Below are 22,323 nucleotides of genomic sequence, written 5' to 3'. Positions count from 1 at the left end.
AAACCTAAAATAGTGTTTGTAGTATATGTGATGTAACACCCCGATTTTGCGAAAGTAATTTATTAATCAAGTTGAATTTAATATTAATGTATTTGAAGTAATAATAATTCAATGAAATATAATTCTATTATATTTTGAAGTAAAGTATTTATTTTGATAGTTTCGAAATGTTTAGAAATAGTTTAAACCATTTAAAAACCTTTTATTTCGAAATAAGGGCATATCGGGAAAAATGGCAATTCTTTTGAAAATTGGGCAAACGATTTTGGAAATGGGTCATATGAGTACTCGATCTTCTTGTAAACTCGTGTTTATGAATTTTGGCAATGTCGGAATTTGCATTTGACGATCGGTTCTAATTTTTGTCGAAACGAGCCAAAACCGACTCATAAAATCCCGCCGAATTCCCGCTCTTCCTCTTCCCTTTCCACGGCACCTCCTCTTCCTCCTTCCCATTCCTTCCTAGAACTTCTCCTTCCTCTTTCTTCCTAAATTTGTACCCAAATAAGTTCTAAGAGTGCCAGCATCAGCAACTTCAAGTGTGACTACAATTAAACACAATGTAGAGTAGCAATAGTCAAATACTGCTTTTTTAAGTTGATGATTTGCATATAAAGTTTTAGCCAGTTCCTTCCTCTTTGAATTCCTTTGTAAGTTTGTTTTTTTGCGGCCTTCGTACATTGAATGTCGATCAAGAAGCTCAAAGATTCGCCTTGCCAATGTACCTACTTTATCAAAGAAAGACCCTTATACATACACAAAGCTCAAGCACCATCATCTTCTATATCACTTTGAGAATCAAGAGGATAGGGGACTCGGTTGTATGCCACCTTAACCCTGTGTTAACATAATAAGGCTTCTTAGATGACCCATGAAGAAAATTGCAGTAAATAATTGCTTATTCTCAATAAAAGGCGTGCGACCAAAGAAATCAAGAAAGTAAAATATAATGTTGGAATAATTGGGGTTTCAAGTCTCTCATCAGAGAGCATAAACTTTGCATGTATATTCAGGCCATATTACTTCAAATCCATCGAAAAGCGTATCCGTTTTCTATAAGACAATGTCTAAATTAAGACCAAAAAATATTCTCTTTTAGTCAAGAGAGTAAAATATAATGTTGGATTAATTGTTATTTATTATATCCCTGCAGTGTTTGCCTCATTACTTCATATAGGCCTAGCTAAGATGCACCAATAGTCAAATTTGACATGGTTTAATAGAGCTAAATGACGACGACATAAACGAGATAGAGGAGTATCATTGCAGGGAATAATAAGAAGCTTCACAGAAAGTATAGGTTAAGCTAATAACAAATTTTCCTGCTATTTGTATGTGTCCACTTGAAACACAAGAAAATAAGGATGGACACCATGTTGAAGACAGATTTATATATTTTAATTGAGAAGTGATTTGTACAATGACATCATTTTATCCTTATCTTGTTATTGGACAATGCACGAAATCCAAGGGAAAGAATCTAGTATCTAAACAATAGAATCAAATAAAGAAAGGGATAAAAGGAAATGAACGGAAAGATATGAGGCATGTGCATCCAAGATACCTGTAGCTAGATACTCTGGTGCCGCATATCCGTACATACACATGAAGCAAGTTGATTCATGGCTTTTATCACCGGTTGGCAAGTCTCTAGCCAGGCTGAAGTCGGAGATTATAGCATTGTATCTCTGTGGTTAAAAAAAGAATAAGGTTAGAACAACCTGTGAATCAGTCCCTCAAAGCTAAAAGTATGAACCTATAAGAAAATTCAATCTTCGATAATCCTTACCGAGTCTAGGGGAACGTTATTGGAGGTTTTGAAATCACGGTACATGACTTTTGTTTCATGAAGGAAAGCAAGCCCCTTTGCAGTGCCTAAAGAGACCTCCATGCAAACATGCCACAAAAGGGGCTGAAAGTATAAGCCTCCAACAGAATTGCAATCATAGTGTTTAAGTAGAGTTTTCAAATTCATAACGCCTTTTATCCCAAATTAACTCACAAGGTAAAAAATAAGCATACTGCTGAATAGATGGTTCTCCAAGCTTCTTCTAGGCTGCTAGGCATGAACTCATACACTAAAAGTCGGTGCTGGTCTTCCAAGCAATAGCAAACCGGCCTAACAAGATTAGGATGATAAAGCTGCCGAGACAAATTCACCTCCGCCTCATAAAAATAATTTTGAAAACCCGTTAGAAAGCTTTCTAAATCTGCTACTGATTACAATGGAGATTTGTCTACCATAGAGCAAATACGGAAGTAGGAAAGAAACTCACCAACCATTCCCTGTGACCCTGAAAACTTTTATATATTAAGCCGTTTCACAGCAATCAGCACACGTGTTTTAGTCTTAGCAACCGTATATGTGTGCTCATCGATCCACCCCTTGAACTTTAGATCAATCCACACCGCTGGTTTGGCGGCACTGAACTTTAGCCCAATCTCCATTATATTGTCCAACAACTGCCATCACCTACAAAAAAAATCCTCAACTATAAGAATTAACCGAGAAAAGCAATAAAGTAATATCCCCAACTATAAGAATCAATCGGGAAAATCAGTCGAGTAAAATCCCTAACTATAAGAATCAACCGTGAAAAGTAATTGAAGATAAAAAATAAACGTGAAATGAGTAAGATAAAAGAAGTCATATGGTAAATTAGCACTGTAATGGGGAATGGCTAGTAGGAAAAACTGAGCGGAGGAGAGGAAATAGGGAAAACTTAATTAAGGAAATGTGAGAACATGGAAGGTTTAACTTAGTAAGGGAAATGGATAGACAGAGGTACCCAATTCCGTAGAAGACAAAAACATTATCATGGAACACAAACAACCACAACCCCGAATACAGGCTACTATAGTAAGGCGCAAACTGTGTAAGCTGAAGTTAGAGGACCGAGGTCGGCAATGTGTGTGAAAAAAAGCAGTAAGAGAAATGTGTATACCCTTACAAGACAAAAATCCTTATTTTTAATGTATTGATGTTAAAGTCAGTGATAATATTAACAAAGAAAGTACCTTGATTTCATATGAAAATCGAAGGCCAAACTCAGAAACATCATGTGAAACTCAAGACTGTTGAAGGGGTAAGGTTGACAAGTAAATAACATTAATACTCTTTTTTTTTCATAAATAATGGGACTTTGATTGAGTTAACCAAAATATGTCATCTTCAGACATCCATCTATGTTTCCCATCCACAGAAGTTCCACCAATTGTTCTGAAAAATAAAATAAAAACAGTGTGCTGAAATAAGGAAATTTTGGAAATGTTTAGAAGGGTGGCAGCAATTAGAGAAAGTGGGATGACAGTTGGGGTAGAATAACAATATTCTTACCTATAAAAACATACCTTCAGGTAAGGTGTGAAGCCGTATAATCTAACCGGAATACCATCAGTAGAAACTACACCATTACACTTTTCCTCACCATCACTCTCGTTATCATCAACTGCCGTAATACAAGACATAAACACCTAACCACATGGCGAACCTAACCACCATCAACCAAACTCTTTTTGTTTATAGGGATCATAAACTATATTATCAATCAAAATCAAAAGTTATATATAAACCAATAGTTGAATAAATAATAATATTTCGCAAATAATATTATGACCAAACCTAAAATAGTGTTTGTAGTATATGTGATGTAACACCCCGATTTTGCGAAAGTAATTTATTAATCAAGTTGAATTTAATATTAATGTATTTGAAGTAATAATAATTCAATGAAATATAATTCTATTATATTTTGAAGTAAAGTATTTATTTTGATAGTTTCGAAATGTTTAGAAATAGTTTAAACCATTTAAAAACCTTTTATTTCGAAATAAGGGCATATCGGGAAAAATGGCAATTCTTTTGAAAATTGGGCAAACGATTTTGGAAATGGGTCATATGAGTACTCGATCTTCTTGTAAACTCGTGTTTATGAATTTTGGCAATGTCGGAATTTGCATTTGACGATCGGTTCTAATTTTTGTCGAAACGAGCCAAAACCGACTCATAAAATCCCGCCGAATTCCCGCTCTTCCTCTTCCCTTTCCACGGCACCTCCTCTTCCTCCTTCCCATTCCTTCCTAGAACTTCTCCTTCCTCTTTCTTCCTAAATTTGTACCCAAATAAGTTCTAAGAGTGCCAGCATCAGCAACTTCAAGTGTGACTACAATTAAACACAATGTAGAGTAGCAATAGTCAAATACCTGTTTTTTAAGTTGATGATTTGCATATAAAGTTTTAGCCAGTTCCTTCCTCTTTGAATTCCTTTGTAAGCTGTTTCTTTGCAGCTTCGTACATTGAATGTCGATCAAGAAGCTCAGCATGCTGCCTCGCCAATGTACCTACTTTATCAGCAAAGACCCTTATACATACACAAAGCTCTGAAGCACCATCATCTTCTATATCACTTTGAGAACTGAAGAGGATAGGGGACTCGGTTGTATGCCACCTTAACCCTGTGTTAACATAATAAGGCTTCTTAGATGACCCATGAAGAAAATTGCAGTAAATAATTGCTTATTCTCAATAAAAGGCGTGCAGCCAGCAAATCAAGAAAGTAAAATATAATGTTGGAATAATTGGGGTTTCAAGTCTCTCATCAGAGAGCATAAACTTTGCATGTATATTCAGGCCATATTACTTCAAATCCATCAGAAAGCGTATCCGTTTTCTATAAGACAATGTCTAAATTAAGACCAAAAAATATTCTCTTTTAGTCAAGAGAGTAAAATATAATGTTGGATTAATTGTTATTTATTATATCCCTGCAGTGTTTGCCTCATTACTTCATATAGGCCTAGCTAAGATGCACCAATAGTCAAATTTGACATGGTTTAATAGAGCTAAATGACGACGACATAAACGAGATAGAGGAGTATCATTGCAGGGAATAATAAGAAGCTTCACAGAAAGTATAGGTTAAGCTAATAACAAATTTTCCTGCTATTTGTATGTGTCCACTTGAAACACAAGAAAATAAGGATGGACACCATGTTGAAGACAGATTTATATATTTTAATTGAGAAGTGATTTGTACAATGACATCATTTTATCCTTATCTTGTTATTGGACAATGCACGAAATCCAAGGGAAAGAATCTAGTATCTAAACAATAGAATCAAATAAAGAAAGGGATAAAAGGAAATGAACGGAAAGATATGAGGCATGTGCATCCAAGATACCTGTAGCTAGATACTGCGGTGCCGCATATCCGTACATACACATGAAGCAAGTTGATTCATGGCTTTTATCACCGGTTGGCAAGTCTCTAGCCAGGTCAAGTCGGGAGAGTATAGCATTGTATCTCTGTGGTTAAAAAAGAATAAGGTTAGAACAACCTGTGAATCAGTCCCTCAAAGCTAAAAGTATGAACCTATAAGAAAATTCAATCTTCGATAATCCTTACCGAGTCTAGGGGAACGTTATTGGAGGTTTTGAAATCACGGTACATGACTTTTGTTTCATGAAGGAAAGCAAGCCCCTTTGCAGTGCCTAAAGAGACCTCCATGCAAACATGCCACAAAAGGGGCTGAAAGTATAAGCCTCCAACAGAATTGCAATCATAGTGTTTAAGTAGAGTTTTCAAATTCATAACGCCTTTTATCCCAAATTAACTCACAAGGTAAAAAATAAGCATACTGCTGAATAGATGGTTCTCCAAGCTTCTTCTAGGCTGCTAGGCATGAACTCATACACTAAAAGTCGGTGCTGGTCTTCCAAGCAATAGCAAACCGGCCTAACAAGATTAGGATGATAAAGTCACGAGACAAATTCACCTCCGCTCATAAAAATAATTTTGAAAACCCGTTAGAAAGCTTTCTAAATGCTCGATTACAATGGAGATTTGTCTACCATAGAGCAAATACGGAAGTAGGAAAGAAACTCACCAACCATTCCTGTGACCCGAAAACTTTTATATATTAAGCCGTTTCACAAAGAATCAAAGACACGTGTTTTAGTCTTAGCAACCGTATATGTGTGCTCATCGATCCACCCCTTGAACTTTAGATCAATCCACACCGCTGGTTTGGCGGCACTGAACTTTAGCCCAATCTCCATTATATTGTCCAACAACTGCCATCACCTACAAAAAAAATCCTCAACTATAAGAATTAACCGAGAAAAGCAATAAAGTAATATCCCCAACTATAAGAATCAATCGGGAAAATCAGTCGAGTAAAATCCCTAACTATAAGAATCAACCGTGAAAAGTAATTGAAGATAAAAAATAAACGTGAAATGAGTAAGATAAAAGAAGTCATATGGTAAATTAGCACTGTAATGGGGAATGGCTAGTAGGAAAAACTGAGCGGAGGAGAGGAAATAGGAAAAACTTAATTAAGGAAATGTGAGAACATGGAAGGTTTAACTTAGTAAGGGAAATGGATAGACAGAGGTACCCAATTCCGTAGAAGACAAAAACATTATCATGGAACACAAACAACCACAATCCCGAATACAGGCTACTATAGTAAGGCGCAAACTGTGTAAGCTGAAGTTAGAGGACCGAGGCTGGCAATGTGTACAGAAAAAAGCAGTAAGAGAAATGTGTATACCCTTACAAGACAAAAATCCTTATTTTTAATGTATTGATGTTAAAGTCAGTGATAATATTAACAAAGAAAGTACCTTGATTTCATATGAAAATCGAAGGCCAAACTCAGAAACATCATGTGAAACTCAAGACTGTTGAAGGGGTAAGGTTGACAAGTAAATAACATTAATACTCTTTTTTTTTTATAAATAATGGGACTTTGATTGAGTTAACCAAAATATGTCATCTTCAGACATCCATCTATGTTTCCCATCCACAGAAGTTCCACCAATTGTTCTGAAAAATAAAATAAAAACAGTGTGCTGAAATAAGGAAATTTTGGAAATGTTTAGAAGGGTGGCAGCAATTAGAGAAAGTGGGATGACAGTTGGGGTAGAATAACAATATTCTTACCTATAAAAACATACCTTCAGGTGAGGTGTGAAGCCGTATAATCTAACCGGAATACCATCAGTAGAAACTACACCATTACACTTTTCCTCACCATCACTCTCGTTATCATCAACTGCCGTAATACAAGACATAAACACCTAACCACATGGCGAACCTAACCACCATCAACCAAACTCTTTTTGTTTATAGGGATCATAAACTATATTATCAATCAAAATCAGAAGTTATATATAAACCAATAGTTGAATAAATAATAATATTTCGTAAATAATATTATGACCAAACCTAAAATAGTGTTTGTAGTATATGTGATGTAACACCCCGTAATTTCGGACCGTTGTTATTTTGCGAAAGTAATTTATTAATCAAGTTGAATTTAATATTAATGTATTTGAAGTAATAATAATTCAATGAAATATAATTCTATTATATTTTGAAGTAAAGTATTTATTTTGATAGTTTCGAAATGTTTAGAAATAGTTTAAACCATTTAAAAACCTTTTATTTCGAAATAAGGGCATATCGGGAAAAATGGCAATTCTTTTGAAAATTGGGCAAACGATTTTGGAAATGGGTCATATGAGTACTCGATATTCTTGTAAACTCGTGTTTATGAATTTTGGCAATGTCAGAATTTGCATTTGACGATCGGTTCTAATTTTTGTCGAAACGAGCCAAAACCGACTCATAAAATCCCGCCGAATTCCCGCTCTTCCTCTTCCCTTTCCACGGCACCTCCTCTTCCTCCTTCCCATTCCTTCCTAGAACTTCCTTTTTTCTTCTTTTGTGCCTCTTGACCGAAATCCACAAGAAAAAAAAATAAGATAATCTTACAATCGTAATTTCATCATAACTTCTTCGTTTCTAGTCCGATTTTCGCAAAATTTATAATTTCGGAATCCTCTCTTCAAGATCTACATCCTAGTATGTTTTAATTTCAGTTTTCATTATGTTGATTTAAGATGATTTTGGGGCATAATTTCGGTTTTAGTGATTATTGTTGTGTTTTTGTTGTTTTTAATAGGTGAAGATTATGAGGATGATATAGGGGACTCCTATATAGTAGAGGATGATGGGTAGCTACTGTTTTTAGGGTTTTCTCAAGGGTTATTTTGCCTTTTTCTAGCTTAAGGTAACATATTTCGAGTTACTCGACGAATTAATGTCACATTCTTTGCTTTTTGTGTGATTTTGTGCATGTTATTTGAGTGGTTTACTTCATATGATAATATGGATTAAATTCATGTCTAATTCATGTCTTTTGTTAGTTTAAGTTCACATATTAGTATGGAAATGAATTGGGAATGACTAATTGATGCTTCAGACAATGTTAAACTGAACAAAAATGGAGAAATGGAGGGTTTGGGGTGGCGGCCCACTAGGCCCAGCAGGCCCAGGCAGGCCCACGGCTGCCTTGGGGTTGGCCCGGGTCGGCCCGTTGCTTGCTTCGCGGTTTTTCATGCGTTGTTCGTCGTTTCGGGCGTATTAATGTTATATTTAGTAAAAGTAACATGTGGGTAGTCTTATGAAATGAATAATGTTAGTAGTAAATATAATTTTGATGGTGAAGTTATGCTTATTTTGGTAGTTGGCACATGTTAGGATAGGTTATAATATGAAATTGTAATGAATTTTATAGCGATAATTGTAATGTTTGGATGATTGTGCCGAAAACTGAGCCTTAGTCCCTTTGACTGAATCGATGTCAGTCAATTGTGTGATTGGTCAGCCGCGATTGAACCCGCACTGTCGCGGTGGGGTTGCGGGTAAAAATTCGGTTGGATGAAATTATTGTGTAAATTGGATAATTGGCCTTATTCTTGTTTTAGGCCATTTATTATGTTTTAATTTCACATATGTTGTTGGTTGATTTGAATGATTTCTTATGTTGTAGAAACGGCCCTAGATTCCCTGAAACCTTTAATATTGTCAAGCTTGGACTCTTTGCCCCTCTTTTGGTTAATTGGGTGTCCTACTTGTCTTGTGTGGTGTGGGCTAAAGTATTCAAGCTGGGACCTAGATTGGTTTTATTTAGGTCCTAGGTGAGTATTTCGGCCTTCATCATAGATAGGCCATTATAGTCTTTGACGAGTGTATGTTCACTGCTTGATAGCCTCTGTGTTCCTGACTTGGTGGGATTATATCCAAGTTAGGGCATGACCTCGTTACTTATTTTGATAGTAAGTGGTCAGCTTAAGTACTAGCCAACCCTTTGGTGGACTCCTTAGGGTACTCACTTTGTTTTAGAAAAATTGTGGGTCTTGGGTGCGGTGGTGTGTATCCGCATGTCTAGGTCTGGCTGTGATTTTAGGCTAGGGTTGTGTTGTGTCTTGGCCATGTTTTGATAGAACCTCTGAGCCAAGATACCGGTTCGATTACCTTCCCTACCTCGTGGTATAGACTCGAGTTACAGAGTGACTATTGACGGGACTAAGAACTTATGCCTGTCTTTGATATATTGTCCTTTCTTGTATGGTGATTTTATGAATTGTAATAGGTGAGATGCAAGCCGGTTACAATTGATAAAGTTTGGATTACTGCTTGTTATATATTTCACATGATAGTTTAATTTGGTCAGTTTAGTGTTCATATGTTAGAATACTTGCTAACTCGATTATTTGTGATGTTTACATGTTACATTAAAAATGACATTTCGTGGCTGGGAGGACTCGAAGTTACTCCTCACTGAATTGTGGCTTTCGTGTTTGTATAAAATGCGATTGACAGGTTGATGATGATTAGATGGGGTCACAGACGAGCTAGTGAGCAAAAGAACCTTGGACTTAGTTTGGTTATCTTGTAGTAAACCTTTAAACATTTGGTTGTGTTTATATTTTAAGAGGGACATATGTCTCCCTCTCTTACTTGGGTTTGTATCACTTTATTCTCGCGACTTTAGCATGTTATGTAAATTAGTGTGTTAGTATTTGCAGGTTTTGGCACTCTTCATTTGGAAGTGTTTGTGGTTGGTTTAAAAAAAGTTTTTAAAATTACAGGTTTTATCTGGTTGAACCAATTACAAACATATCCTGTCAGTTTTTCTGTAAAATTTTACGTGTTTATTTTACGCTAAATATGAGGGTGTCACATGTGACATGCCCATTTATTCAACCTAGCTAATATGTGGTCTATTTGACATTCGTGATCTATTTCACATATCTCGAATAGAAGTCTCGTGTTAATATATTTAGGCCAACCATCCAACTATAAAACCTTGAGATACTCATCAACCGATAAGCTAAAAGAATAATTATTGTTTGAATAACCACATAGTTTGGTGCCATGGTAATGTATACATTAGTTTTAATGTAAACACAAATAGTTCTCTTACAAGAAATGAGTATTAAATGTAGACAATGGATTTAAAATCATATATGAGAAATTAATCAACATAATACAGTGGTCATGATGCGTTGGTCAAATACTTTGGTCTCCTAATATATTAATATGAGACTGTTTATTGAGAGAGTAGAAGATTAATTGAATCATTTATCGGCTAAAAAGCGCTCCTAGAGCATGTACTGGTGAGTGACGATCCCACACACTCAGAAGTGTTTTTTTATAATTTCAAAGCATGAACTTTGGGAGCCGATTAGTGAAATAAGGTAAATACAAACCCAATTTCCTCCAAACAAACCAAACACCTACTGTAACACCGTAGTGTGGTGCCTTTTATGAAACCATTTTCTAGATAAAATAAAGCTAAACCCAATTTAATTTTGTTTATTGATACTATCCTAAAGTTTTACCCAGTCACACATGGTCTCACATGTATGACAATCCTTTTATGAAAGAAAACCATTCTACCATCGCTATTAATAAATGAGTATTTTTCATGTAAAGGGTTAGTCTCATAGTGTGAGACCGTCATGCAAATAAATTAATGTTATCTAGTAGATAAAGAATGTAATATTCACACCCAAGAAACCTATCAAGAATGTCCCTAAACTCTTGGTGTCTGAACAGGTCAATTCCAACAGCTTAAAGCATATTATGACAAAATTAATACCTCAAGTATCCCTTAACTCACACAGATGACTTAATTATCAGTCTTCGTAAATAAAGCCAAGAGTAATATAAGGTATAACTGAAATTTATGGAGTAAAACGACCAACTCCAAAGAAACAGTAGTTAAGAGCCTACGACATGACGCATATGCGCAAGGTGGTATTCATAACCATGTTTCTATCATTTCAATTTGATTTGGAAAAAGATGAGGGACATAAGACCTCACTGAAATTCATCTCATATATTTGAGTAACATGAATGTTCAGTTCTATGTGCTAAACTATATTAACCTTCACAGATACACATAACCCACATAACATGAAAACAATAGCGACATTTTCATGTTAGCTTTAGGGACGACAACCACTCCGAAAACATTGTTGACTGAAGAGTATTCATAACCATGTTGCTATCATTTCTCATGCAAACAACCTGACAAGGAGTATTGGACTGAAGGCTCCATCTACTCATAGCCCAATACACAAGCTGTACTTATCAAGTCAGTGAGTAAATTTTCACGGCAAATACAACAGTCACCCAATTCAGAAAAAGTGTAGCAAGTTAACTAAAGAGTCTGAGGTTGTAAAAATATTCGCGCTCTAGATAAACAAAGGCAAATCATTTCCAGATACTTCCTAGGTATGAGTGTCAAAAATAACAATAATCATTAACTGAACAAAATACTAACAAAGATCAGCCATTGCATATTTCAGCACACCGGACACAGGAAGAGTCAATACTGTTTAATAACTCGAACATTGCCATCTTGAAATTGATTAAAAAGCCAAAACATAAGCCCATCTAATATGTATAGTAGCTTAATTATCAATAACTAACTGTTCAGAATGACAAGCAAGTAGGTCAGGAGTTAAGCCTAACGTTGTCTGCCTTCCTCCCACCCTTCGACCCATCTCTCTCTGCCTTCCTCCCTCTCAATCTCGACAAAAGCAAGTAGAGACTACACCTGCTTCTACGCCTCTCCCTCCCTCTAGATTTCAACTATTAAATCCCTCTCTTGACAGTTATTAAAAACTCGCATTGGCACATAAAACTCAATTACTTAAGAGTAACAAAAAAAATAACTCAACGTACACAATACCTACCAGAAGTAGGTGCAATGAACACTCAACCCTGATTTTTTTCTTCACCTCCAAAAGGAGGCATTTTCTTTATATGTTCCATTATGTGAGGAAGGATTTGGAAATTGGGAAGATAGAAGAAAATCGGAAGGAGTACTGAAGTAGTTGTTTACCTAAAACACTCCCAAAGTTATTTGTGTAATATTGTGCCACCAACCAATACTCATCTCGAGTTCTTCTCTTTTATGTTAAACGTCACCTGAACAATGAACAATAGATAATCAGTGGACTCAAAATTAATATGCCTGAAATCATGTAACAACGACAGCCTAAAAAAAGCGTCAAGATATCTATCTATGTTTCTATCTATGTTTAATAATGTTCAAACTTGGATACTGATAAGCACAAGTGTCTATGCTGACTATGCAAACCCTTGGACCTCTACCGCCCCTAACTCCACCTTCATTTTTCCGTATAGTTTATCAACCAAACAAAATTAAATTAGCTATTGTTGATTTATTTTCTGTGTGGTTTATCAATGACAAAACACCAATCAAACAAAAACAAAACTACGATAATCAATGAATAGTTTTCAATGAAGTCCTCTCCTAGGTCAGCAACTAACAGTAATAACAGCTAAAAGCAAATCCAATCTCCAAAATATACGATTATTTAAAAATTATAGTTCACCATTTGGCTTGATGTAAGCCAAAATTGAGACCCCTTATACTACTACTGCTTTAATCAATGTAAGTCAACATTTTAAGATAGCAATTTCTTGCCTAAACTACGTAACTCATGTTAAGACGACTCCAACTAAAACCAGATAGAATGGCATGTTCATTGTTCACCTCTTTTTAAGTCAGGAAGACCATACAACCCTTGATCTACACAATAATAGCTACTCCACAATTCCACATACACCAGCAGAAATGTATTTTTGTCTAATCTTTGAGATAAAAGATGTAATGGCTTCATCTCTTCATATTATCTAGTTTGTATCTAATGATAAAATAATGTATAATTTAGTCAGGTCTCCAACATTTATTATCAAGTATGTATATTTTCAGAAAAAGTAATATATTTTTTCAGATAAACTCATGTATAGTTTAGTCAGAACTCCGGCATGTCCCCTCCTTCATAACCACTTTAAACTATACTCATTTCGTACAATGATGTAACCTTTCGATGTGCCCTACTTCAAAACCAGTTTAAACTATGTCTTACACCTTACACAACAACAATAGCACACATTGAAAGGAAAAATGATCAACCAAAATAAAAAGGAAGGCCAAAAACCTCTTCATACCTGCAACCGAGGGCTCATTACGACAACCTTGGAACGCATCACTCGACATACCAGAATGGCATTTGCACAAGCCTCTATATTTGCACGTGAATAATTGTTTAAGTTGGCGTCTGAATTATAAATAAGTGAAAAACATAAAAGTACGACATTGTTCACATCATAAAGTCTTTTGTAATCTTATGCAGGTTGTTGTGTGAGGCTACACATGATTTCATTATCCATGTATATAAGAAAGTTCTAATGCAAAAGAGGACTTTACTGGATATTTCATTGATTTCGGTTGACAAACCCGAATTCTTAGTAAGCTGCACTTTCTTATGAATAATTTGAGTTGCCAATACTACTTTTCTCATGTGCAACACGATCGCCCTCAACATTACTCCAGTCTCTAGCACCACTCTTTCTACTACTGTAAATATCGCTCATATTAGGCTGATATTAATTATCATTAGACTGGGAGAACTTTAAATTCACATAAAGAGGCAAATTATGTTAGGAAAGGAGGCAATCTATACCGTCCTTGCTTTTTCAGAAAAAACCTTGCTAATAAACCACCAAGAAGTAGAAGTGTAGAACAAAACGGGAAAACATTAACGTTTCAAATGTGAAAACAAAAAATTTGCAAAAATTCTCAGACGTACCCAGGGGTGGTCTTAGGATGCTCGTAATGGGAGATTCACATTTACAAACTACATTAAATTTGAAGTAAAAGTCGATTATAAATAAATAAAGAACTAAAATGCTAAGGAAAAATTGTTAAAACATAGGGATTGAACCCCAACCTTCTCCCCACTGAAAACGCCCATGGACGTACCTGAGCTGAACGAGGTGCAATATCAATAGCCTATGGCGTGACTTCACAGTTGTTGTTGTCTCAGTGTTGAATATTTGCAAGTGATTCTCCGTAGTACTCGCTAGTTGACCTTCACCAAAGATTAACGTAAACTATGAGAAATTGTGCACATATCAGTTAAGTAGCTAGCAGTGAACTTAGTACTGGCCAGAGGACATCAAATCTTTAAAAGGAGAAAATTGGGTCATGATAGTAACAATAAACCATATGATTAGGCCCACAATATGATGTTACAGTTATAGACCATGGTATTCATCCACAAATTTCCTGATTAAGTCCACAATATGATTGTACAGTCCTAAAACAACGTTATTATTGCACAAATTTTCTTTAGAAAAATATTGTCAGTAAATATACATAGTGCAACTTGTGTACATGAGGCATTGCGGTTGCACCTCGTCCACCTTTTTGCCTGTGGAGCGCCTCACACCTTCTAAAACTAAGGCATTGTAGTTGCACCTTATTCACTAACTGACTATCTAAATATTTGTTAGTTTAACGTCAGTTGCAGAAATGGGTTTTCAAACCGAAGAAAAAAAATACCTTGCTAGCAATGTTGTTTGAGAATCAGTGTAGTCCCTCATATAGTCTTTCTCCAGAAGCGGACACATGTACTTTGAATCTACCTACAAAACTATCGAAAAAAAGAGAGAAAATCTTAAGCCAACGTCAAAGTCTGCAGAAATGCACAACCGACTCAAAAAAAGGAAAATCTAATGCTGGAATAGCTGGGGTTTCAGGCCAAAGTTTCCCAATCAGAAAGGAAAATATAATGTTGCAATTGCTGGGATTTAACATTTTAGTAGCTGATGGCTCTCTTAAGGACTGACCGCCCATAACCTATAGTGAATTCAGAACCATAGGCAGAAAGAGCATAATTCTACAAAAGATAGAAACGATCAAGTCATAAAAATCGCCACATGAATCTGGATGACTGTTTGATTTGTGAATCTACTTAAACTTAAAAATTGCCATAATTAAAGTTAGAAGTAAAAGATATAAGCTGCCAGCCATATATACTCCAAAATAACACAAAAGTTGAATAAACATTAAATTAATCAAATTGCTTCACAACTTTAACCATACAATTAGCTTAAAATTAAACTCAATCCACAACTAAACTTTTCTGACATCATATCTCCAAAAATAACCTTTATACCAATTCTCATTCTTCGAAACATAATTCCCAAGTGCTTCTTGTAAATTCATTTTCAAACCCCGACACTGTAATCACCATTTGAAACATTATTGTTTTCTCGTTTTGTTCTACACTTCTACTTCTTGGTGATTTAATTATTAGCAATGTTTTTTTAGAGGCTGGAACTTACGCTTTCAATAGAGGCAGAGCTGCAAATAACATCATCACTTTTCTCTAGGGTCGAAGCTGATATATCAACAAGTGTTTCCATACTCTATTTTTAAGAAAATTGAATGGAACATCAAATCAGAAACAGATTATAAGTTCAAAGTCACGCAAGATAAACAAGGACCTCGAATCAATCCACCTTGTAAAAAAGCCATTATCCCACGGGTTAAAATATCAAAGAAAGTTAGAATTCAAAGCAATATCTTCGACCTTCAAATAAATGTAAACCCTATCTTCTCCAGATCATATCCAAAGGTGCCTACAAGTTTAGCGCACATTCTGCGTTATATACTATTATATATCATATAGAAAAATGAAACAGCAATGAGCACATTCCTACTTTGAGTTAAGTCCAGCAACATACAAATAAAAAACTCAAACCGCGGCAATGGCAGTTCTATAGAAAAAAAAATTACTGAAACTTTCTTACGTGAGATTCATAACCTTAGAATTCTCAGAAACTATAAAAACGATAAACGGATGGGAAAAGCTACCAAGTTATTCTCAAAGTCATATGCTTAATAAGGAAAGCCTGTTTAAAACATAAGTTTGTACTACAAATCTCTACTAATTCTTTGGCTCAAGATGTAAAGAATGTGTATTATCTTGAATGTATCTCAAACTATAGCATTAGTCGGTCCATATAGTACATCACAGAGAAACTCATTTCAACTTAAAGATGACACCTTGACTGAGAATGCAATCAAATTTTGCTTTAACTAAATTCGTTTTCTTTGAAGGAGGATCGAGGCTCCTATAATTCCCAAGTGTCCCGACTTTAAAATGTAAATAAAGAATTAACTTCTGTAAGCGTACATTTGGCATCCTAAATCTACAAAAAGAAAAATGTGCTTCCCAAGATACACAATGGTTTATAGACAGCACTGCAACAAAGAGAGATTTCTACGGAAAGTTAAAGAACATTTTATGATGGTTGTGCAGTGTTGTGAAAAAAAGCCGTAGTAAAATTCGCTAATATGACATATACTGCATCCATCCCAATTTATCATCCCTATTTGACTTTGGTTGTCGATCGATGTTTCTCCGGATATTTGCCACGACAAAATGTAAAGTTTGTCATAGTTGATGCAGCCAAACTTTTCAGATATAGGTTTATGAAAGTTGTAGCTATTGTGTGCTCTGAGAAAATATCGGTTGGAATAGACATTACGGACCACAAAGTCAAATAGGGAGTATATAAATGGGAGAGAGAGCGTATTCAACTATCACCCTAATTACAAAGATAAACATATGAAGCAAGAATGCAAGATACACTGTAATCGAAGTTCAGCAACAGTAACATGCGAATAACAATGTGGCTCCATAGTGAAGGCAACTCACCGAGAACTTCATTGATAATTTCCATGTCAAGTTGAAACCCATCCCCAAGCATTTGAAATAGGAATGCTCCAATGTCCTTATGTGTATCAATGTCTTTCACATTGACACTCCCTAATAATCTACTTGACGCAGTTCGTAAAGATTCATCTTGGAACAATGTTGATCTCACACATTCTTCTCCAGCAACCCCTGAAAATGTTCGTGGATAAAATATATGCAACATTAACAAAACCAAGGAAAACTGAATTATCGTCTTCAAACGACAGGTCCGACAATAACATACCAACTTCATGCAGTCCATCATTTGCTTCTTTAGACACTACTGAAGTACTCTCTTGTAATTCATAAAGAATCACACCAGCCATCCCGACATTCAAGCCTGCTTGGGAGTAAGCAAAAACAAAGAGTAACCAAAGGCTTCAGTTAGCCTCTCCATATCCCTCTTCCGATTCCCCTTACATGAACTGCAAAAGCTGACAGTCTCCATTTCTACCAGTGTACAAACATGAAATAATAGAACATTAAGATTTCCACGTTCTGTCTAGTTTATGTTTAAGACTATTGATAACAATCTTAACACTAAGGCCTTGTTTGGATAGCAAAAAAGGAGGGAAAAGATGGGGAGGGAGGAGGAGGGAAGAGAAAGGAAGGGAAGGGGAGGGGAGGGAGAATGGAGGAGATGATTTTCCCTCCAAATCTTGCCTATGATGGTGGGGAAATAATTTGCCTTGTAGGAGGGAAATGGAGAGATCCATTTTCCCTCCCCTCCAAATCCCTCTACCTTCATTTTGCTAACCAAACAATGGATTTCCCATCCTTCCAATTCCCTCCCCTCACTTTCCCTCCAAATCTCTCAATCCAAACACCCTAAAGATCTGATAAAAAAAAAAAAAAAAAAAAAAGAGGGAGAAAAGCGTCAAAAAATCCACCCAGACCGTCTCACTTGATTCGCGACAACCGATAACGAATTAGCACTAACGTCTACAGCATGTATAACGAATAATTTAAAAAGTAAACATAAAGACAAAAAAACAAAAAAAAACACGGCTCCTGTAAGTTTATAACTGATATCATATTGACGATTAAGATGAATATGATTCGTCATTCTATCTATCTTAACACATACCAAAGATCCAAAGAACCAAAATAACCCAGGAATTAAAATTGTTCGAAATTATTGCATTCAATCAATTTAAACCTAAAGAAAGCCCCAAATTATTGCATGCAATCAATTTAAACTCTAAATTATTTAATTTAACTCGCAATCAATGATAGTTAACATATATATAAGAAGAAAATCACAAGAATGAACAGGGCAACTTACTAAGTACTCTTCGTATCAGACGGATTCAATTTGTGATCGCCATTATTGTCAATTTGATAAGTGAATTGCTTTGTCGAAGAGGAAGAGGAAAGATCCGTATAAAGTAGAGGACATGGGAAATTGGAAAGGAACACAGCACATGAGTGATATAGAAACGGGGAATGAGGAGCAGAAAATGTGTAATTATTAAAGGGGATATGAGTGTGGGAGAGGAAAAGAGGGAGAATGAGGAGTGGAGATGAGAATGTTGCTGTAATGGCTGAAGCGTGTTGTAGACTTGTAGTTGATGATCAGGAAAAAATGGCAGGGAAATAATAAGAATGAAAGGAAGGGGCAGAATGGGCAGAATATCATAGAAGTACTGTTACTAGAGGTGGCAATAATTTACACGACCCGAAAACACGACACGAACCCGACACGAAATTAGCGGGTTAGGGTTGAGAGTTTGTGACCCATTTAAGTAACTGGGTTGACACGGACACAACACGAAACTTAAATGGGTCGGGTTAGGGTTGAACTCTTTTGACACGAACCCAACACGAATAACCCATTTATTTAAAAATGTCATAATATACCTGGGTTCAATCAATAATGTTACCAATCAACTTAAAAATAGTCATTCTTATTAATCATTTTTGAGATAATAAGACTATAAACCTTAACTTCTTTATTATTTTATTGGGTTAAACGGGTTAAATGGGTTAAAAATGACCTGTTACAAGATAAATGGGTTAAACAAGTCGGGTTGGGTTATAGAAAAATTAAATGGGTTGGGTTAGGGTTGAGACAAATGACCCATTTATGTAATTGGGTTGGGTTAGGGTTGGAGTAGTGATGACCCGTTTAAAGTTGACACGGACACGAACACGACACGACCTGATCTGTTTGCCAGGTCTACTGTTACAGCTACAGTAACTACTCTTTTGATTTTTTAAAGAGTATGGAAAAGTCGTCAAATGGCCAGCTGGGTGGATTACATATTTACATAGAGTAGACTGTAACATACTCCGTAATTATTTTGTACTAGCGATATTTAGTTTGAAGGAAAATAATAAGGCGATACTAAATCATATCGACAAATTATAAGTGCCTATTTTCCCTTATTAATAGGGCAACTGCATATAAATAGAAGAATTATTTTAACTATATGCGTTTTTGAATAGAAAAATTCTAGGGTTTACCGGGTGTACAAGAATATCGTACACCCTAACCAATAAAATGCCTTAATTTTTATTTTAGTAAGATTATGTTCTTTTATTTATGGAGAATTTAGACAATTCAAATATTCTTACTGGTACGGTGTACGATGACCAGGGGCGGACCCACGCACTCCCATGGTGTAGCATTTACTACACCAAACTTGAAAAAAATTACCAAAGTTGGCTGGTGTGAGTGGTAAGGGCTCTCATTTCTTAAACAAGTGGTCAGGGGTTCGATTCCTGACTCTTGCGAATGAAAAAGTCAAACTTGGGAGGGGTCAACCCATTAAATTGCCTTCAGTACCCCGAAGGAGATTGCCCCAACTGTCGGTAGGGGATACTCCTGGTCAACACCAAAAAAACTTACCAAAAATGAATAAAATTTACCAAAAAAGGAAAGAGGGAAGATAATCAAACTTGTTTGAAAAAGGAAAGAGGGAAGATAATAAGAAATTGGAAGGAGTATAACACAGGCAACATCTCTATTTTTTTTTTTTAATTTTCACATTATTATATGTACTATGCTCATTGCTGTAGTGTTCTAAATGATACGAAGTACTCCAAATGTACCCGACTCAAAATAGTACAAGCCGATTAAGTATTGTTAATTGATTGATAAAAAATGTCTATCTATGTCTTGATTGATATGTTACTGACCTGACCCCAAATATATCCGACTCAAATTAGCACAAGCCGATTAAAGGGGCTAATAGAAATATACCCGATCAAAATCAAACCAAAACTAAGGTCTTTAAATCGAACCAATTTAACCCGATCCGAAACCGAAGTGAACGACCCGTTTGCAAGTTCTAGTACTGCTACACCAAATAAGAAATCCTGGTTCCGCCCCTGACGATGAGATGATACACCCGGTGTATATGTACTGTCTAAATGATCAATAAAAGTATATACGTAAATTAGACAAATGTAATCAAACATGATTAATGCATAAAATGAAAGTTACCTCCAGTCTCATGGGCAACATTAGCAAAAAATGCAGCGATTTCCCTCAAATTATCATTATTAGCGCCGGAGGTACCAAACTGAGGGTAACCACCAAGAGCATTAAGAAAAGCATCTCTAGTATAAAAGTTTTTCCCTGCACAAGTCGCCGCGGCTTGGCCTATAATCCCATCAAAGAACGACTGGGTCACAACACTCGACACATCAGCGTCATTGCTAGGGAGTAGTGAAATGGAGAGGATTATTATTGCTACTAATGTTATGCTCTTCATTATTAATTTTATGTTTTGTGTTATTTTTAGTTTGGTTTGATGAGAAAATGTTGGGTAAGTTAGGGAGGTATTTATACAAGAATTATGTGGAGGAAAATCAACGTATGTTGTACGATAATTGATATGTACCGTGATCTTTGTGTTGATATATTTGACTTGGAAATAGACTGTGGAATTTGGTGTGCAAGAGTGTCGTGTAGGGTGGTCTACACATACATTACAAATATGACTTGGTCATTGTAATAAGGATTGAAAAATCAACTTTTTTTTTTTAGGTACGAAAGAGGGGTAAAGCTCCGAAGATTAACTAGTAGCTATTACACGGGGGATGGGTACCCTAAAAATGTCTTCCCTAAGAACAGAACGTAAAGCAGAAAAAGGGGTGTGTAAATGAGTGGGCCGGGAAGAGCACTGGAATCGACTTCTCTATTAGCTAGCATATCGGCAATAAGGAAAATTGAGTAATGTCAGTAAAGGTTTTTTTTATTAATTAAGCTAGTTATAACAACAATTTATAATTTTGTTTTATACGGAGTAATATGTATTCAATTATTCTAATTCTTTGATACTTTGTAGCACCAAATGAAAGATTTAATAATTTATAACTTATGCGTGTATACCAATTTTAATTTATTAATTAAAAGATTATTGTATAGAGTTTGATTTAAAAAAAGTATAACTTTATGAAGATATTATATGTTAATAAAAGGATAAAAGTTTAGTTAAAGAAAATTTAATCTCATTTGTTACCATATTTAGGTGAGGGAATTTTAGAGGGAAAACGTTTCAAATTTTTTCTATTTTTGGTTAAAATGTAAGTATTCCATTAATATAGCAAAATTTACAATACAATGTTTTTCTACCACCTTACAATTTAGAGTGCATGCACTTGTTTAAGTGCACCTTTGACAACCACATTGAATCCCTAAAAGAAATTCCCCTAGGTTTACATTGACAGAAATGACCGATAGACTATCACACGCACACCTAATAAAGATACCCTAGACTTGACTAACAAATGAATATAGTAAAGTAATAGGGGTCGAACACAAGGAGACGGGAGTTGCTAAACAAGTTGTCATAGAGCGAATTTTATCAAGGCCGGTTACCATTAGTGTTTGTTTGTTTAGTAAAACAATGACAATATAATGAAAGAAATCAATAATAATAAAGAGCTTAGGGGAATCGGGTCTCGCATGTAAATATGTAATTGCTCATGTCAAACTAGGAAATCTTAATAATAATGATAATTGTGTAGGTCTAATGACAACCACCTCTCGGCTTTATTGTCAACCATAGAACGGGTTCTAGCGAGCTCTCGCTATTACTAGATCGGTCTACTAAAACATGTTTAGTCTAATTCAATTTCATGCCTCTCGACTTTTAGAAACGAATTAACAAATTTAATCTAGGATTATGATCAATAAACAATGACTAACAATACAATACAAGCATGTGATAGAAACGTTTAATCGATATTATAGCATCCTATTTCAACAATTACAAGTACTACTTATGCATGGCTCTCCTACTCCCTAAACTAATTAACTACTCACACATATTAAAAACTAAGCTAATAACGTATGATATAATAAACATGATGATAATGACAATAACGAAATAATGAAATAGGCGGAATAACGATTAGCAAATGATGAATTA

At 35.4% G+C, this 22,323-nt stretch overlaps 1 protein-coding gene and 2 long non-coding RNA genes across 15 annotated transcripts; all 3 read right to left on the bottom strand.

Moving 5' to 3' along the window:
- Positions 1 to 800: 800 nt before the first annotated feature.
- Positions 801 to 5,245, bottom strand: LOC141606268 (uncharacterized). Of its 5 annotated transcripts, none has more exons than XR_012526633.1 (9): positions 5,182 to 5,245; positions 4,204 to 4,455; positions 3,338 to 4,106; positions 3,019 to 3,220; positions 2,277 to 2,473; positions 2,003 to 2,166; positions 1,790 to 1,885; positions 1,565 to 1,688; positions 801 to 837 (listed from the first exon to the last, which is right to left on the bottom strand). It is a non-coding gene; the product is annotated as an uncharacterized LOC141606268 (long non-coding RNA). The 5 variants fall into 5 exon arrangements; XR_012526634.1 differs by having other exon boundaries at positions 3,352 to 4,106; XR_012526631.1 differs by lacking the exon at positions 3,338 to 4,106 and having other exon boundaries at positions 5,182 to 5,205.
- A 37-nt stretch (positions 5,246 to 5,282) lies between these two features.
- On the bottom strand, positions 5,283 to 5,773 carry LOC141606269 (uncharacterized). The gene is made up of 3 exons (XR_012526635.1): positions 5,619 to 5,773; positions 5,406 to 5,501; positions 5,283 to 5,305 (listed from the first exon to the last, which is right to left on the bottom strand). It is a non-coding gene; the product is annotated as an uncharacterized LOC141606269 (long non-coding RNA).
- A 175-nt stretch (positions 5,774 to 5,948) lies between these two features.
- LOC141606265 (chitinase 1-like) lies at positions 5,949 to 20,736 on the bottom strand. 9 transcript variants are annotated; one of them, XM_074425323.1, is made up of 11 exons: positions 20,391 to 20,736; positions 17,187 to 17,282; positions 16,904 to 17,092; positions 15,702 to 15,821; positions 15,525 to 15,608; positions 14,740 to 14,830; positions 14,158 to 14,266; positions 13,985 to 14,032; positions 13,344 to 13,417; positions 12,208 to 12,293; positions 5,949 to 6,083 (listed from the first exon to the last, which is right to left on the bottom strand). In XM_074425323.1, the coding sequence occupies exons 1-4, from the start codon at positions 20,659 to 20,661 to the stop codon at positions 15,775 to 15,777; spliced, it is 603 nt and encodes a 200-aa protein (XP_074281424.1). In that variant the 5' UTR covers positions 20,662 to 20,736; the 3' UTR covers positions 5,949 to 6,083; positions 12,208 to 12,293; positions 13,344 to 13,417; positions 13,985 to 14,032; positions 14,158 to 14,266; positions 14,740 to 14,830; positions 15,525 to 15,608; positions 15,702 to 15,774. The 9 variants fall into 9 exon arrangements, with proteins under 9 accessions (XP_074281424.1, XP_074281426.1, XP_074281423.1 ...); XM_074425325.1 differs by lacking the exon at positions 13,985 to 14,032 and adding an exon at positions 6,629 to 6,830; XM_074425322.1 differs by lacking the exon at positions 13,985 to 14,032 and having other exon boundaries at positions 13,344 to 13,453.
- Between the last annotated feature and the right edge of the window lie 1,587 nt (positions 20,737 to 22,323).

The sequence above is a fragment of the Silene latifolia genome, chromosome 10 (assembly GCF_048544455.1).
Source record: "Silene latifolia isolate original U9 population chromosome 10, ASM4854445v1, whole genome shotgun sequence".
In the NCBI taxonomy this organism is placed as follows: domain Eukaryota; kingdom Viridiplantae; phylum Streptophyta; class Magnoliopsida; order Caryophyllales; family Caryophyllaceae; genus Silene; species Silene latifolia.
The sequence above is the reverse complement of the archived record's forward strand: the minus strand, read 5'-3'. Positions and strand labels throughout refer to the sequence as shown.